The 19,230-nt window shown below is 44.0% G+C and overlaps 1 protein-coding gene across 2 annotated transcripts in view; it reads left to right on the forward strand.

The window, feature by feature from the left end:
- BTAF1 (B-TFIID TATA-box binding protein associated factor 1) overlaps positions 1–19,230 on the forward strand; it is a 927,996-nt gene that overhangs the window by 96,287 nt on the left and 812,479 nt on the right. Inside the window, exons 5-6 of one of the 2 annotated variants that reach the window (XM_069239796.1) lie at positions 6,804–6,961; positions 7,200–7,336. In XM_069239796.1, coding sequence (XP_069095897.1) covers positions 6,804–6,961; positions 7,200–7,336 — 295 coding nt within the window. Of the gene's footprint in view, positions 1–6,803; positions 7,004–7,199; positions 7,337–19,230 lie in introns of both variants that reach the window. The other variant, XM_069239795.1, reaches the window with a different exon arrangement.

Below are 19,230 nucleotides of genomic sequence, written 5' to 3' on the forward strand. Positions count from 1 at the left end.
CTTTCAAAAAGACAGTCCTCTTCTGTCTGTCTGCGCAAGTCGTTTCTCTACATGATGTCATCGGCCATCCTTTTGATGCCCTGTGCCAGTCTCGGAACAAATCGCATCCAAGAGAAGCTGGACAAACAATAGGTCCTAGTGACCTGTTAATTTGAACCACACCACCTATGAGAAAGTGCTTCCTCGGTGGCAAGCCTCCAAGAATCTTATCAGGGTTAACGGTCCTGTCTCGATCTCCGAATGCGTAATCACAACATACACTTTTCTAGAGGGCTGGGGTGCCCATCTTCAAGAGCTCTGAATAAGTGGGAAGTGGAATCCTTCGCTATCCAAGATGCACATAAACCTCCTAGAACTGAGGTTTTTTTTTTTTTTTTTCTTCCTGGCCCTTCAATCCTTCCTACCAAAAATACAAGGGTCATCCATATTATTATGGACCGACGCCACCATGCCCTCCTTCAACAAGGAGGAAGATAGACGTCTCCCATCCTGTCTCTTGAGGTGCAAAAAATATGGAAATGGGCTCAGCTACACAAGATATCCTTGAGATCTGGCAGGTGTAGGCAACAATTTAGTGGACAACTTAAGAACCAGTCAGTCCTGTCGTGAATGGGAGCTCAATCAACCAGTTCTCGACACCATATGCCAACAATGGGGCAAACCAAACTTTGATCTCTTTGCTTCTTGGGGAAAATCAAAAATGTCAGTTCGACACAAGCTGGGAACCTTAGTCGTGGGGGGGGGGGATGTGTTTTTGATCAGAAGGTCAGGCATATGCTTTTTCCCGCATTCCCAGGCTTCACAGAAAAATTAAAAGGGAACCATGCCGGCTGATTCTCATTGTTCCACGGTGGCCCGGCATCACTGGTTCACGGAGCTTCTGCTCTCTGAATCCGATCCCATTCATCTCCTGGTGATGCAAGCACTGACCATGAATAAGGGCCAGGTCCTACATCCATATCTTGCTTCTCTCCAATTGTATGCAAGCTCCCTCAATTCTACAAATTCAAAGACCTAGACATTCCTCAATACTGTAGGGATAACCTATCCTAAGCAAGAGCTGAATCTACAAACAAAACCTACAAATTGAAATGGAAGTGATTCTGCTAATGGTTTCAACATGACCTGCATCTGCTGGAAGCATCGCCTGAACAGAATCTGCCTTGCCTCCCTTCGGTCGCTAGATCAGAATTAGTGCGTGTTTTTCGGGGCTCACCTCACCGTGATCACAAGGTACTGGAGATCTTTAGCCCCTCTATGCTACAAGAATATAGAATACAGTTCATGAAGGGGATTTTCAGAGCTTCCCCCAATATGCGCTCCTCCTCCTCCTCCGGAATGGAATCGGTGTGGTTCTTCTCCCCCCCCACCCCCCAGATTATGAAACCACCCTTCGAACCAATCGACAAAGCAGTTTCTTACATGGAAGGTTGTATTATTGTTGGCTCTCACTTTGGCTAGGAGAGTCTGACATACAGGCTTTCACAACACAAGAGCCTTTTCTACAGTGAACAGATGACTATTCTTCTCGGAACGAATCCAAGGTTCATTCCCAAGGCTCCATCTCAACAAACTATCACACTTCGTACTTTTTTTTTTGTTCTCAAAATCCAACTTCATCAGCTGAAAGATCCCTACATACTCTTGACATCAAACAATGTCTTAAATTTTATTTGCAATGTACGAAACAAATTCGGAAGACTGACCAGCTGTTAGTGTTGTATGTTCAATACAAAGAAGGTGCTTTAGTCACAGAAGCAACTATTACAAGGTGGATTTCTGCTACAATCCAGTTTTGCCATTCAAAAGCTGGCGAACAACTTAGTTAAGACGACCCACTCCACAAGGGCAGTGTCCACTTCGGCTGCTCTGTTTGCAGGTGTCCCATTGAAAAAGATATGCTGCAATGTGGAATAGCTCCCACACTTTCAAGCAGCACTACTGCTTGGAATCTGTGCACCGCAGTGATTCAGCTGTAGGACAGGCGGTGTTACGTATTCTGTTCCAAAAAGGTGAGCCTCTATTCCTAGAGGTGTTTATTGATTTTATTGATTCATAATATGTTCTAGTGTTATTTATGATTGCTTTACTATGTATACAATAATGTACTTTAGCTGCCAAGATGTCTAAAGTTGTCAACCACCATCCTCAAAGGGTAATTACATTACTGGAATTTTTAACTGCTTGCTATGCTGATTCAAGCATGCGAATCTGACAGATCAATACTGGAGAAGATTAGTTACTTACCTGTCACTCCCATGTCTCTAATTCTATTCGCCCACTTGCTATAGAGAGTCTTATTTTAGCAGGCTGAGCTGTATTTAGGGCCTACTAACAGAACAGGTGTTCTGTTCAGTAAGGGTGCAGGAGCAATACAGATGCCTTTAAATCTTGTCATCTGTCATATTCTCTCTCTGTTCAGAGACAGAGGTCAAAACTCAGTTTGTCTTACAAAATCCTGGAACTCTGCAGTCAGAAGGAAAATTGTAAGGAACTCTCTGACCTGCTGTACAAAGTTATTTAAATGTGTGTGCAAACATTTCAAAATCTATTTCAGTAGCAGTGAAAGCCCATTTGTTTGTACTTGGGTGTAATTGGAAAAAAATATTTTAAAAGGATGTAAACACATCTCAAAACTTTGCTTGGTGATTTGTAAATGAAAAAGGTTTTCTGAAACCCAGTTTTCACAGATTGTTAATACACTATATTGTATTCAGTAAAGCTGCAAGTTAGTGGAATAGCTTTAGGACATTTCTTGGAAAATTACTGTCTAAGTGACAGTGTGGTGCCACATCTTCCATAGTAATATATGTAATAAAATTGAGTGTCTAAACAAACTGAGAAACACTCGTGCCCTGATGGCAATGTTATTAGTAAACTAAGAGGCAAGTCTTGGATCATATGTCTCCTATATGTGGGCTAGATTCTTGTTATCCATGGAACAAACATTTAGTCTATTTAATAGAACAAACGTTTTTTTGTACCGCAGAAATGCTAAGCTCACATACTTGACAGGGCACTCCTGTGTGAGAATGAAGACAAAATCGACCCTGTAAACAAATGGTGTGAACCTAGGAAAATATTTTAAAGACCTATTTAAGGGTCAAGTACATTAGTTAGGTCGAGTATATTATTCAAGTTACGCAACCTGCAGGACTAGTAACATTTTTATCATTTTTCAAGGCCTGACCACAGTTCTCCAGTATTAGTATTTTTCATAGATTCACTTGTGACCCACCCTCCTCCCCTGAAAGACTTCCCTTGTATTGGTAGCAATGTTTTTTTTGTTTTTTTTTCACACTTGTGCTTCAAGATCTGAGGGCTTCAGCCTCTCTTGGGAGTTTTCTACAGGGTACTTTTGCTTAATTGTTTTTTTTTTTTCCCTTTTTTTTTAATTATAAAAAGGACATAGACCATTAAAGTTACTATTCATTGCCAGTATAGCCTATGATAATGACACTTAATTTTATTATGGTGCCTTGGGACTCCCACTTCAAAGGGGACTGATTCAAGCATATGAATCTATGAAATACCAATACTGGAGAACTGTAGTTGCAGGTAAGTAACTCATTTTCATACTTTAAAAGAACTCTGTGCACTGCTATCGGCAAGGGCCCCTTCTGTGGCTGAATCTTTCAAACCCTAGAATGAGGACCTCAATTCCCCCCCCCCCCCAGGAGTTTAGATAGAGCTCTACCACCTTGATGCAGGCTCGTGTGCAATTTTATCCAAAAGAAGTGTCTCTTGTCCATTGGTTTACAGTTTTATTTACTCGCTGGAGCCACAGGTGAAGTCAGTCACTATTGATTAATCTAAGGATTTGGCTTGGACTGCTTTAGTCACTGAGCACACGTTGCTAGCCAAAAGCCAGCAAACAAGGGGAAAATGGTGGCACTGTGAGTTAACTAAGCAGCAATACCTGTGCCTGACAGTAGAAGGGATTGATGATTAGGCAGGTGCATAATCAAATTAAAAATGATTTAAGAGGGTTGAGTCTGCAACCAGATTACCTCAAAACACTTGTTGAACTTCATAATTGTACTCTTAGCATATTTTATAACCAAGCTGTCTTAACTAAAGGTTTCTCCCTCTGAGAAAGCACACTGACTTTTAGGTAGCATGAAGTCCAAACTCTCCTGTCGCTCAGAAGTGGCAAAATACTGTTGTAGAGCCATAGATTTGCTGTTAATCAGCCTCTAAAACCAATCAAATACTGTGCAAAGCGAATGAATGATCAGAGCGGCAAGTGGCTCAGGTGTTTGATATCTTAAATGAGGCCAATATCCTGTAACTCATTCTCACTATTCCAGATAGCCTCTGAAGACCATGCACACAAACCAAGAGTTTTCCTTTAAGGTTTGCTCTTTAAAAAAAAAATTACATTTAAAGTCTGGGTTAAGCAGGTTTAGGCATCTAACCAATGTTATCGATATGATACCAGTAAAAGGCCTCTGAGAAGTAAAAGCTGCCTCTGCCAAAACTGAATCCAATGCTCTCTCTAAACCGACACCTTATCTGGTAGTGATAGAACTTATCAGGAGTTTGAACACCACAAATAGTTCAGGGTGTTTACGTTGTATTTTAAAAAAAGATGCTGTTTCCTCTAACCCTTCGTTTGTTTGTATCCCTAACCATTATTTTTCAGGTAGTGTTGTGTCTGTGTTTCAAGCAAGTAGGCTGTTAAATTTCTGTTGTGGAACCTTGTTTTTGCATTAACTGCATTTATTCTGCTTTAAGCTTGGCGTCAACTTGTTTTTAAAGGACGTGTATCTGTTAGAGAAAGCTCTCTATTAGTAAGTGATTTGAAATCCGTTAAGTTCCTTTTTTATTTTATTACTTTTTATTTATTATTTTGAAAAGCCTTTAAAAAATTGATAATGGAGCTGGATAGTGGAACATAAACAATTAAGACTTTTGAAAAAAGCTTACAGCGGTTGATTACTTTTCACCTAGATGTTCTTCGTATGACTGAATTTGTGTTCAGTTTCGCTTCACATGTATTCATTCGCCTGATATATTTTCTGCATCAGTATTAAAGAACACGACAGGAAGTAGATTTTCTAGATCACTGGGCCGCAGCCAGCTAAACAATATTTGAGCGAGATTTGTTTCAGGTAACAACCCTATGAGATACCTTGCGAGTATAATTAGTAGGATCCCCCACTCTCTTTCATTGTGGCAAGGCAATTGCAAGAACACTTGGGGGGGGGGGGGGGGGGGGGGGGGAGGAGAGAATGGATAATTTTTTTAAAAGATTTATTTCTAAAATCTAAAGCCTATTTTAGTGCATACAGTATAAATAGTAGCTAGCAAATCATGGTAAAATATTAGTTTTCTTTACATCACTGTTGTATTTCCACTCATAAGTTTGCTTAACTACACTGATCTTGGCATCAAACAAATCGCCTAATGTGAGTTTCAAGGAGGGTTCACGCCCTCATACCTCATCTGAACAAGAGGGCCAGGGTTCAGTAAAATAGCAGCATCTATTCTCGTCCCCATTGGCAGACTGGCTGATAATCCTTCCACGCGAAGTCTAATTGTGCCTCATGGTAGTCTTCAGGAAAGGAAGGTGATGCAGATCTGTTTGGCCTCTGTAGCAAAGTTCCTCTCTAGCTCATCACACTTGTCCTTAGTTCATATAACGTATTTAGCCTTTCTGCAATTAGCAGAGCAAAGTACCTTGACTCACTAACTTTTTTTACATTCTTTGAAACCGTGCTGATTGATAATAAATGAGAAGTGAAAATATCAACTTCTGTGAAACTTTGTTCACAATTCTAAAATAACTAGAACCAAGAACTCCATTCAGTCAAAATAATGAATATATTCAAGCAAACTTGATTTATCATGTTGCAATAAGTAATGGCATGATACGGGTTCATTCTATAGTTGTCATTTCTAAATGCTTAACACATGTAATTTAAGAAGGGGAATCTCTAAAAGAAAACATAACGGTAGTACTCCAGTATGTCACTATTTTTCAAGCCCAAGCTCAACATCCGCAGTGTTCAAACTTAAGATTGATTTGAATCAAACAAAAATCGCTCAATTTTGGCTAAAATCTCCTAGTTCTTCCAGCTTGTGGAAGATCACCTTTTGCTAGTTGCTAAAGGCTTCTGTATGGAGAAGAGGTACTGTCGGCTCCCTGATGTAAGTGAAAAACCTCCGATAGCTGACAACAGTTTTTTGATTGTTCACTATCTGCCCTGTAATGTACTACTGTACCTGCAGCTATACCTACTACTAAATGTTTTTTATCTGCCATTTCCGGCTAGAGCTGTAAAGCCTCAGTCCTTTTCCTTTGTCTCTTAGCCATGTTAGAAACCCTTTATTTTCTGCTGGTGTTTACTCTGTCGATCTACTCCAACTTTTAAGAGGCAGGTTGAATTGTTAAGAGCGTCCTCCTTCAAGATCATTTGCATGGAATCTACTTATGGAAATTGCTTTATTTTTCATTGAACTGTAATGCACCTACTGTGATGTAAGTTATACAAAACCAATAAAGTTTCACACACATGATGTGTTTAGAATATTTTGCTCTCTGGGTACTTGTGCATGCCCGTGCGCGGCCAAAATGTTATCCTGAGGTTAGTTTGCAGCCGTTTTTTATTCTATAAAGGTCTGCTAGGTGTTTGCTTTGGTACTTTACCTAAGGACCACACTTAATTTTGAAAAACACTTCGTTAATGAATCGTCCTCTATGTGGAAATCCTGGTTTAACCCCCTAAATAAGCATGTCTGTATTGAGAATATGCTCCTTCAGAGTAAAACAAAAATAAATCCTGTGTTTTTTTTCATAGATGAAATTGATCCAAAAGAACGAATTGCTCGACAAAGGAAGTTACTGCAGAAAAAGCTGGGCCTTGACATGGGCGCTGCCATTGGCATGAACACAGAAGACCTGTTTAATGATGAAGACTTGGATTACCCTCCGACTTCATTTGTAAACAAACAACCTGTAGGTAAAACCTCAGGCTGTTTGACAGCAAGAAATCATACAGTGGGTTTTGCTTAATTTGTGCTTCTGCCATTGTAACTCGAGTTCACACTGCCTCCGCTCCTGACTTACATGTTTAGCCTTAATGTGTAAGCTGTATGTCATTGCATCTTACTTATTGTTTTAGGTTTCTGAATCTGAGGATAAGCATGAAAGTTTTGAATAGGCAAAACTGTTGATTGGTGTTTTTTTAATTCAGATTATTCAGGCAGCAGAATTTATAGATGCAGAGTTTCGACATGGAATGAGCAGCAGACAGAAGAATAAAGCTAAACGCATGGCTAAGCTCATTGCTAAGCAGAAGTCCAGAGATGCAGTGGACACAAATGAGAAGAGGTAAAACGCCACTTGTGTGGCATTTGTTTTTCCTGTGACACTGTCCTCCACCTGAATATTTTCTTTTTCACTTCTAGTTTGAACGATAGAATTTCAGTTAAGTATCCAAAACACCTATCCAGTTGTATTTTTTAAAAATGTATTTATTATTATTCCTCTGTAGTATCACAGGCTATATATACCTATTGAGCTCTACTCAATGTATTTTCAACATTGAAATCCTTTGCCCCATCACATATTTCTGGAAGTTCCTGCTGTGGTCTGAGCTAGGTCCCTTGCCCCTTTTTTTGTTCGTTTTCTTTTTATCTTTGCTTTTTGAAAAGTGTTATCTTTTGCAAATCTTAGAAGTTGCAGATACTAATTACTTTTGTGTCATCCCAGATGCACTACTGCACTTCAGTACATCTTAAACTACCTGTTTATCATAGCTGCAGGCTGTGGTTAGTCCAGAACTATGCTACCAGGATTGCTCTAGTGCTTCGTCCCCGAGACTGTTTCTTCTGCCCTTCTTACTCAGCATTGTTTCGTGCTGAAACAGCAGATTCTCTTCAGATCAATGTGCCTGGTACACAAGGCGACCTTTATATCATATTTTGCTGTTACTGTAGAGATTTCATTGGTAGCACACAACCCGCCAACTGGAGTTTCTAAAGGAAAATCAGTTAGTCGTCCCTAAATTTGATCACAAACCTCTTTGACAAGCTTACTGTTGTGGCTGCTATGATTGGAATGCCCTGCAGCCTTTTACTCAATAAGGTTTCACAATTTTTTTTACCTTCCAATGCAGCAATGTCTTTTTAGTTTCAGCTCCCTTTGTCTTACCGTCTTATTTATTTTTTGGGTGAGGATCTGTTTAATGTTTAGATAACAAGTTTTGGTGGATGTTGTGCTTAATACATCTCTTAACCACATTGAGTTGCCAAGAAACGTAGTCAAGCTTTTTGCTGTGTGTTCTCCATTGTACAGGGAAGGTTTGCACATTGTGCCCCTCCCTCTCCTCACCCCATATGAAATGATTTGCCATGTTGGTAGGGTGAAAATGATTTTATAGATAAGTCAACCACCAAATGAGGGATTGCTTTGATTGCTGCAGCTCTCTAGTGTCTGAGGCTTGGAGATTAAAACTATAACCTGATAGACTTCTAGTGGCAGATTCCTTACCTTTGAATTCTCTGGTGTCCGCTTCGAATCTAGAACCATGTCGGTGATGGACCCCCACCAGCTATGTCTCTGGTGCCTCGACAGGGACCATGACTCAGTCGTGCTCTGACTGTGGGGCCATGCCCCCGAATGCTTTGTGAGAGCGGTCTCTAATGCTCATGGCAGCCCAGCAGTCGACTTCAGTCAGGGCGACTCCATGTTCGACGCTTTGGCGCATTTGAGGACCCCAGGATCCAATATCTGATCTGGACAAGTGCCAGTTCCACACAGTTGGCCTCCTCCGGTGCTGGGTCTGATGTCAATGTCCCCCCCCCCCCCCCCCCCCCCCCCCCCCCAAGGCGGCCACTGGAGGGAGCCCCACCCTCATTCCAGATGATCCAGAGCCGGAACGACATGGCACAATGCCGATTCAGACTTCGAGGGTGCCAACTTGGCCCAGATCAGTGCCTGAAGCTTATTTTGATCGACCAGGCACAGGTGAGGAATGGGATGGGTCTGTTGTCACTTTAGAATATGGATTCGAGGAGCAGGACTGGTATGAGGAAGTAAGGGAAGCGGCGGACTGGATACTTATCCAGATACTGGTATGATCTCGCCTCCTTCTGTAGCTACGGAGGAGGGAGCATCATACGCCATGTTGGTGTGTAGAGTGGCTGAGGTCTTGGAGTTGCCTACAGTGCTGGTCAGGACTTACATCCTGACAGAGGTGCTTCAGCCGGGAGTTGCTACATTGGAGCTGATGTTACCCTTTAATGAAGCCCTTACTGATGTCCTACTGGGGACGTGGTCCAAACCCAGCACAGGGGCTCCTGTAAATAGGACAATTGGCCGCTGCCATCGCCCAGCTCCAACAGACCCTAGTTTCCTCACCGAACACCCCACTCCGGAGAGCTTGGTGGTCCAAGCCTCCACTTCCTGTAGTGCCTTCCCTTCCGCTCCCCTGGATAGGAAATCCAAGAGGCTGGCTCAACTTGGGAAGAAGTTTTTTTCCTCTAGCCTGGCATTGAGGTCCGTAAACACTTCATGCCTATTGGGCTGATTTTCCCATACTTTATGGGATACGGTGCCACAGGTGCTGCCCCAGGTCCTGGACGGCGTACAGGACACTCACTTAAGCTGTCAAGGATTGGAGAGATGCGGCCAGGTTTACCATTTGGTGGTGTTTGGACATGACCGACGTGCTGGGCAGGCGATTTCATCAACAGTGGCCCTTGGCCATGCCTTGCTGCATACCACTGGCTTTTTAGGGGATGTCCAGGAAAGTCTGATGGCATGCCCTTTGATGGCTCACACCTTTTTGGAGAGAAGGCAGACTTGGCGCTTGAGCAGTCCAAGGACTCTTGAGCCATGGCCAGATCCTTGGGCCTCTCAGCGCCAGCTGTCTGCCTATCATCCCTTTCGAGGCTTCGGAGGGGCATGGTACCACGCCAACCACAGGTCATCCACTGTTCTCCAGCTTCACAGCATCCAGTGCAAGGATGAGGTCATGCCACCTTCAGACCCAGATGGTCTAGCCAGAGGTCAGCCACCACCCAGTTCCCCCCCACCCCCTCTTCCGCAATCCCCAAGCCCTCCTAGTATGGTTCTACAAAACCAAGGGAGGATTCTATTTCATCTCCCTCACTGGCGGTCCATAACATTGGACAAATGGGTCTTGCAGATCATACAGAAAGGCTTTTCCCTCCCCTTCCAGTCTTTCCCTCCCTCTATTCCTCCATTGAAAGAACGGCTGATGGAGGAGGATCATTCAATCTTGCTCCGTGAGGAAGTTACTGGTTTCTTGGCCAAGGGAGCCATCGAAAGGATCCCAATGTCAGAAGTTGGCAGTGGTTGTTATTCCCTCTACTTTCTAATTCCAAAGAAGAACAAGGGTCTTCGCCCTATCTTGGATTTAAGGGACGTCAAGCTCTTCCTCAGAAAGGAGAAATTTAAGATGCTCACTCTTGCTCATGTCTCGTCTTCCGACCAAGAAGATTGGATGGTAGCGTTGGACTTGCAGGATGTGTATTTTAACATCCTCATCCTGCCCGCCCACAGGAGTCACTTGTGGTTCAAGGTGGGCCACGAGCACTCTGTTTACCGTGCTCCCTTTCGGTCTCATCAGTGCCCCTTGGGTGTTCACCAAGGTGATGGCAGTGGTGGCAACTCATCTGCGCAGGTTAGTGATTTCAGTCTTACTCTACCTTGACGACTGGCTGCTGAAGGCTCCTACGTCCCAGTCTCTTGTCACCCACCTTCAGAATACAGCGGACCTCCTGCATTCGCTGGGCTTCACTATACACATGCCGAAGTCACACCTGATTCCCTCTCAGATGCTCCCTTTCATCAGAGCTGTTCTGGACACACTGCAATTTCAGGTTTAACCTCCCGAGCAGCGAATCCAGGATATTCAGGTTCTGATACCAATGTTTCGGCCTCTATCCCGGATTTCGGTGAGACAGACTCTGAGGTTGCTGGGACTCATGGCTTCCTCCATCCTGTTAGTCAAAAATGCCGCATGGCATATGAGGGATCTTCACTCGGGACCTGAAGTTCTAGTGGGCACAACATCAAAGAAATCTTACAGAGACAGTTCAGATCTTGGAGGTAACTGCAAAAGACCTTCAGTGGTGGTTAGTGAACTGCGATTCGGTCAGAGACAGACTCCTCTCCCGTCCCCAGCCAGATCTTACAGTAGTGACAGATGCGTTGCTTCTGGGATGGGGCGGCTGTCTGGGAGAGGCAGAGATCAGAGGCCTCTTATCTCCAGCAGAAGCATTTCTTCCTGTTGTGAAAGGGAAGATAGTGCAGGTGTCACCGACAACACCACTGCAATGTAGTACTGCAAAAAGCAGGGCGGTGTGGGGTCGTGGACTTTGTCAAGAGGCTCTGCGTCTCTGGACATGGCTGGAACAGCAGGGCATAACCCTGACGGTTCAACACCTGGCAGGTTCTCTGAACACCAGGTTGGACAAACTTAGCCTTCGATGCCTAGCGGAGCACGAATGGCACCTCCATCTGGAGGTGGCACAAGAACTTTCAGCAGTGGGGAGAGCCTTGGTTAGAGCTATTCACCTCTGCAGAGAACGCACAATGTCAGCATATGGTGTGTTGGAGTTTCCAAAGCGGCAATCGCGCTTGGTGATGCTTTTCGTTGCGAGTGGAGTTCAGGTCTCCTGTACGCTTTTCCGCCCGTACCGCTCATGCCCACATGTCTCAAGAAGATCAAAAACGACCAGGCCCAAGTCATCCTAGTGGCTCTGTATTGGGCATGGAGAGTCTGGTATCCCAAGCTTCACAAAATGAGCATCATTCCTCTGATTAGGCTGCCCCTTCAAGAGGATCTTCTGTCGCAGCAGCAGGGAGGGTTTTCCACCCAAACCTGTCAACTCTGCACCTTCATGCATGGAGATTGAGCAGCAGCAGTTCATGGCTTTTGACTTTCCTTCCAAAGTACGTCAAATTATTTTGGCAGCCAGGCGTCCCTCCAGTAAAACGGTATACGCCTGCCTTTGGAAACACTTTGTATATTATTGTACAGAAAGGTCTATTGATCGTTTCTGATATTCTTCTCGTTATACTTTCCCTTGCCCAGTTTCTTTTTAGGAACTATCAAATGTGTATCACCACAAAGAAACAAGTCTATTTCACACCCATTTTAATCAGTGTGCCGAATGATTCCTATGAGGCCATTTGCTTGTTGCACCGATTATCAAGTTAGAAGTGGTAGATACTGTTTTCCAAGTCTGTATTGCAGACTTTTCAGTATTCAGTCAATTAAGACTCTTGAACTCCTGGTACAAAACCTGCTTCTACATCTGGTTAATATACTTTCTGTTTGTTTTGTTTGTACATCATTGCCAAATCCGGTCATTTTAAAGCAGGCGTCTCCAATGGGTTGCTTGCAAGCTACTGGTAGCTATCCTGCTAGCTTTTGCTTCACTGAATTAATATATGTAGACAAGAATTATGACTGTATTCTATACAACATGTACTTTCAGAACTCGCACGCCAGTGTTCAGATGCTGATGTGAAAAACGTAGTGTTCGGGAGATTTTTTACTGATATTATTACCTTGATTTCAGGGGCAATGCTGAGTTTTATTACACATGCAAAGGCATTTCAAATTGACAAAGTGTTTTACATTACTGCTGACAACCACTCCTGATGCACAGAGATGATCACAGCATGTACATGGTGGCCACTACTCTAACTTTGTTTACTGTCAACACTAATATTAGTAGCTCAGAATAATTCTAATTCAACAGAAGTGGCTCTTACTACAGAAAATATTGTTATAAAGTGTGCTTCAATTTTCAATACTAAAGTTAACTTCAGTTACAAAATCAAGTGGTTCATTGCATCATTTTGCAGTAGTAGGTTGCTGATTGGATTTAGATTTAAAGACACTTCAGTCTCTCATTCGCTCATTGTTAAATGTATGAATAAGAAACAGCAGCAGCAATTTATCCTCAATGTCAGGATTTTAATCCAATATTTTCTCTCATCTTAAAAATAAATGGATCACATCATGGTGCTTACAAGTGTATGTTTGAGTGCTTTTTTTCAGGGGACAATAGGAGACTAAAATGGGGTATATGCTTGCTGAAATGAAGGGGTCATGGGTAGTGTGAATGTCTAATGAAAGATTTATAAATTAATGGTGTGTTGGACTTTCATCAGGTGGTGGAGAGAGATTTAGAATTTTTTGCTGCTCAACCTGCAAACAAGAACACTTGATGCTGGGCTCCTGAGTCTAGAACTGAACATCCACTACTCATGGAATGGTTGATTTATGATGCTTCATCTTTAACTGGTCTATAGCGAGGCAACGTATGGTGGATGAATTGGGAATGATTCTTATGTGTCTCATATATGTCACTTTGTCCAAGTCTGATTTCAGTTTTGAGCAGTGGCAAGGCTGTACCCAAGTTGAGATCAGTGCTATATTTGCAGGGTTAGTTTCCTTTTCACCTGCAACCCTCTGATCGCATGTGGACCAGCTCAATTACAGTTTCCTTTGCTAGCCTCTCCTGTCTGTTACCCAGACTAAAGTAACGGTTATCCTCACCCTGGAGGATGCAGTCTTGGATATTGTAGAATTCTTTCAGGATCCTAGGAAACAATGTTGCAGTGGGAACCTTCCCACCAGAAGCAGACTTCTTCGGTTCCAGGCGAAGACCAGCAGCAGTTCCATGGCCAGAAGATGTCTTCTAGAGTCTTGCTTGACTACTCTAAGGACCCACCCAGGAGGGAGCCTTTGAATAACTCTAAAAGTGAATTGGTCATGCTCTGCAGTGACCCACCTATCAAAGAGGGTCAGGGTCGTCTCCTACCAGGCCTAGCCAGCCAGATGCTCCTAGGGACCCCTGCACTACAAGGGAGATTCAGTCTTGCTTTCCTAAGTGCAGGCAGAGTCCCAGTGTCTTAGAGGCTGCACAACCAGGGGGTTGCAGAAGTCTTTGCAGAACTTGGAAAAAAAGTAGCAGTAGGAGCCCTCCTGCTAGTTAGTCTTGCTTCTGGGTTCCAGCGAAGAACTGCAACGGTTCTGGTGTCCAGGTTTCAGAAGTGTCTTGCTGAGGAGACTTGCAAATGACAAATCTGGGGTCCCACCCTCACTACAGTGACCCGGCTATCTAACTGGAGGGGAGAGGAGGGGGTGGGGAGACAGGGGGGCTCATCCTGAAAGTGACGCACAGTATTCAAATTTTTTTTTATTCAATTTAGAAATTATTCTCTGATGTGGTTCAGTTTCTGTTCAAAGGTAACTATGTATGCTAGAGGAACTCTTGTTAAATAGGTTTCAGAAAACATCCACCACTCCTTTTACAACTAAGCTGTTGCCTAATGCTGCTTTTTATTAATTATTTTTAAATGTGACGAATTGTAAAGCACTATCTCATTACTAGCCTAGTCTAATGATCTTTTAATTAAAATACTGCATGGTTCTTTCCTGCCACTTTTTTTCAGCTACACTCATCCCTTAGTCTCCCCCCTTCTTCTTTTTTTTTTTTCTTTTTCTTTTCAGTTATTGGTTGAACTTGGAGCAGCAGGTCCCAGGCCCGGCCCTCCCTTTTCCTCTGCTTTTTTTGAGTGCCTTCTCCCTGCTTTTCCCTCATTCTCACTGCTTTCTCGTTGCTTTTTCCTCTGTTTTTTTTTTAGTGCAACTCTTTGAATTTGTTTTTTCTCCTTGTTTTCACTATTTTCTCCTTGCTTTCCCCCATTTGTTTTGTGTGCCTGATCCTTGCTTTTCCTTTGTTTTCATTTCTTTTTCCGGGACCTGCAAGCACCTGGATGCCCTGTTGTGTGCTTAACCGCGCTTTACAAATCCTACTTGATTGAATGATTGAACCCATCATCAGATGCCTCTGGTTTTTGTCCTCATATGGCTACTTATTTAGCGTATACATTTGGTCATGGCCACTGTTTATATTTTGACAGCACAGTTGTTTTTTGACCCATTGTTACCAATTCTTTAAAATCTGCATAGTGTGCTTCAATGAAATATATGGGGCACTAGTTTACATATTAATGGTTTCCTCAAACATTGCAGTTAAAAATTATTTTTTTTTTTTAAAGTTTTCTGGTGAACTCAGCACTCCTGTGGTTCATCATATTCTGGACGTCTGCCAATCTGGTTTCCTCTGCAGACGTGTCATTGAGAGAGCCTTAATTTCACAGAACACATGCTTGCTCCTTGTGACGAGCGCTGCTGCTCATTTTACCTTTTTCTGTGACTGCTGATTCATTTAAACAGTTACTGCACAGCATCCTCCTGGGGTGAGCTGCGTCGTTACCAGGTTCTTTTCCTGAGGATCCTTATTAATAGACAATCACTGAATAAATCCAACTACGCTTGGACTCCGGAGCACTTCTTTAAATATATATATATATATATATATATATGTATGTTTGGCATATGTAGCTGCAGATACACATGCTGTGCACTGTTCCTCCCATCTAGTGTTGGGCTCGGAGTTTTACAAGTTGTTTTTCTTAGAAGTCTTTTCGAGTCACAGGACCGAGTGACTCCTCCCTCTCGGTTCCATTACGCATGGGCATCAACTCCATCTTAGATTGTTTTCTTTCCGCCATCTGGTTCAGACGTGTTTCTCTTCGCTCCGTTATTCGAATCTGAAAAAGACGAAGTCCTCAAAGCGTCATTATTGTTTGCGAACGGGAAACATCTTACACCGACGAGACAGTTTCGGTGTCCCTTTGGGGCTTCCGCGCCCAGCCGAGGCCTGGTCGGCCCGACCACAGAAGTCATTGAAGCCTAATGGACCGGACCCCCTTCCGTTTCTGCCCGAACTGCCACGCTAAGTATCCCTATACAGACCAGCATCAGGTCTGTAATCTGTGTCTGTCACTCGAACACAGAGAAAATACTTGCGAGGCCTGCAAGTCCTTTCGATCAAAGAAGACCTTGAGGGATCTGAGGGCGAGGCGGATGCAGATGGCGTTGAAAACTTAGGAACACCTCGACGTCGAAAAGGAGGAGCTAGCTATCTCCAACCAGGGATCGGACTCGGACGACTCCGACAGAGACCGACCGCCTACAGCAGGCCAACAAGTGAGTACACCTGCCCCTACCCAACCCCACAGTCAGCCGAAGAAACAGAAGGCCTGAAGGCCATGGCTCGACCCATAAAAAACAAAGCTGTAACCAAGCAACACCTTCGGCACTGAAAAAGGCCAAAATCATGGCAGTCTTCGGACTCGAGAAACCGGCGTCGAAAAACCTCAACACCAACTTGTCAAGTCGACTAAGCCTCGAAAGAGCCTTTCGGTGCCGAGTCCTTCCATCAGCATGGGCATTTCGGTGCCGAGAAAACCGGCTTCGGAGCCGAAAAAGGCCTCGTACGCCGAGAAACATGGGCTCTCTAAGCAGCTAAAAGAGGCACAGATTTGAAGAGGAGCTTCAAATTGAAGAGTTTGACCAAACGCAGGCACAGATACAGATCCATAAGGATACTGGGAAGATCCAAACTGCCCGTCCTCTCAAATTCAAGAGAAAGCTGGCTTTCCAAGCACAATCGGAGACTGACCAGCCAAGAGCTAAAGGAGCCAGGGAAAAATCGCCAACTCGTCATTTGTCACCAGAACTTTCTCCCCCACATTCGCCACAAAAGACAGGGTCACCTATTGCACGCCCACTGCAGTCACCCACACACACTGTGCAGTCCCAAGATGATGTAGATCCCTGGGACCTCTACGATCCCCTTGTCTCGGACAATAGCCCTGAGAGCTACCCTTCAAAACCGTCTCCACTGGAGGATAGCACCTCATACACCCAAGTCTTGGCCAGGGCTGCTGCATTCCATAATGTTAGCATGCATTCAGAGCCATTGGAGGACGACTTCCTCTTTAATACCCTGGCCTCCACGCATGCCTCCTACCAGAGCCTGTCTATTCTCCCAGGCATGCTTAAACATGCTCAGCAAGTTTCTCAAGAGCTGGTGAAGGGGAACGCCATCACACCGTGGGTGGAGAAGTACAAACCACCCCCGTCGGACCCAGTGTTCATCACGCAACAGCTGCCCCCGGACTCTGTAGTGGTTGGTGCTGCAAGGAAAAGAGCCAACTCAATCCTCGGGAGATGCACCACCTCCAGATAAGGAGAGTCAGAAATTTGACGCAGCGGGAAAGAGTGGCGTCACAGGCTGCCAACCAGTGGCGTATTGCAAATTCACAACCCCTCCTCACACGTTATGACCGAGCTCACTGGGACGAGATGAGTGATATCATCCAGTATCTCCCCAAAGAATATCAAAAACGGGCTCAACAGGTGGTAGAGGAAGGGCAAGCAATATCGACAAATCAAATTAGTTCGGCTTTGGATTCCGCTGACACTGCCGCAAGAACAGTGAACATGGCAGTCACAATTAGACGATGCGATTAACTAAGGTCCTCCGGGTTCAAACCTGAGATACAGCAGGCAGTACTGAACATGCCATTTAACCAGCAACATCTGTTTGGGCCACAAGTAGACACAGCCATCGAAAAGATGAAGAAAGACACTGACACGGCCAAAGCCATGGGCGCGCTCTACTCGTCCCTATATAGAAGGACATTCAGGAAACCGCAATATAGGTGAGGATTCAGACAACAGCCTTCAGAGGCATCCACCTCTCAAGTAAAACCCACCTATCAATCCCAATATAAGAGCGAGAGAGAGAGAGGGGGGGGGGGGGGGGGGGGATGGTTCGTCGCTCCTTCAGGGGACAATTCCCAAGATCAAGGGGAAAGTTTCTGCCCACTAAGCAGGCCACTATAACAAACAGTGACTTGCTTGTCAACCTTCCCCCAACACACATCACCAGTGGGGGGGGGGAAGACTAACATTTTACCACAAACATTGGTCAGACATAACCACAGACACATGGGTCCTATCAATTATCCAACATGGTTACTGTATAGAATTCACACATTTCCCTCCAGATATTCCCCCCCCCCAAGAGCACACAAACTGTTGGTGCAACATCTAGACATGTTACAAATAGAGGTGCAAGCACTATTAACAAAACAAGCCAGAGAACTAGTGCCTCGCCAACAAAAAGGAACAGGATTTATTCCCTATATTTCCTTATTCCCAAAAAGGACAAAACACTAAGACTAATTTTAGATCTCAGGACTCTAAACCTATCCATCAAATCAGAACACTTCCACGTGGTCACACTACACAATGTAGTCCCCTTACTAAAACATGGAGAATACATATCAACACTGGATCTAAAAGCTGCGTATTTCCATATACCCATCCATCCATCTCACAGAAAATACCTCAGGTTTGTCATACAGGGGAAACCTTACCAATTCAAGGTACTGCCCTTCGGGATAACAGCACCCAGAGTATTTACAAAATGCCTCGCTGTAGTAGCAGCCCATATAAGGAGACATCACATGCACGTATTCCCATATCTCGACGATTGGCTAATAAAAGCCAGAACTCAACAACGGTGTCAAAATCACACACCGTATGTAATCGATATCCTACACAGACTAGGGTTCTCTATAAATTACCAAAAATCTCACTTACAACCATCCCAACTACAACAATACTTGGGAGCAACACTCAGAGCGATTGCCACTCCAAGCCCACAAAGAGTACAATCATTCCAAACCATGGTATCAAACATACAACCAAATCAGCACTACACAGTCAGATTTGTCATGAAACTCCTAGGTATGATGGCATCATGCATCGTAGTTGTCTCAAACGCGCGGCTACACACGCGGCCCTTACAGCAGTGCCTTGCAAAACAATGGACGCAGGCACAGGGTCAACTCCAAAATCTAGTGTTGCTAGACCACCAAACACACTATTCACTTCAATGGTGGAACCCTGTAAATTTAAACAAAGGGCGACCTTTTCAAGACCCTGTGCCTCACACCCTTCTCACAACAGATGAGTCAATGATTGGGTGGGGAGCACACCTCAACAATCACAATATACAAGGGCAATGGGACAGTCAACAGAGACAACTACACATAAATCACTTAGAACTGCTAGCGGTCTTCCTAGCACTAAAAGCATTTCAACCTCCTTCTAGTTCACAAACACACTTGTCAAAACAGACAATATGACAACAATGTACTATCTAAACAAACCGAGGGGGAACATACTCATCACCGCTATGCCTCCTAGAACAAAAGATTTGGCATTGGGCAATTCACAACAACATTCGCATAATAGCGCAATATATTCCAGGCATTCACAATCAATAAGCCGACAATCTTCAGTCGAGATCACA

This window comes from Pleurodeles waltl, chromosome 6, assembly GCF_031143425.1.
Source record: "Pleurodeles waltl isolate 20211129_DDA chromosome 6, aPleWal1.hap1.20221129, whole genome shotgun sequence".
Taxonomy (NCBI): domain Eukaryota; kingdom Metazoa; phylum Chordata; class Amphibia; order Caudata; family Salamandridae; genus Pleurodeles; species Pleurodeles waltl.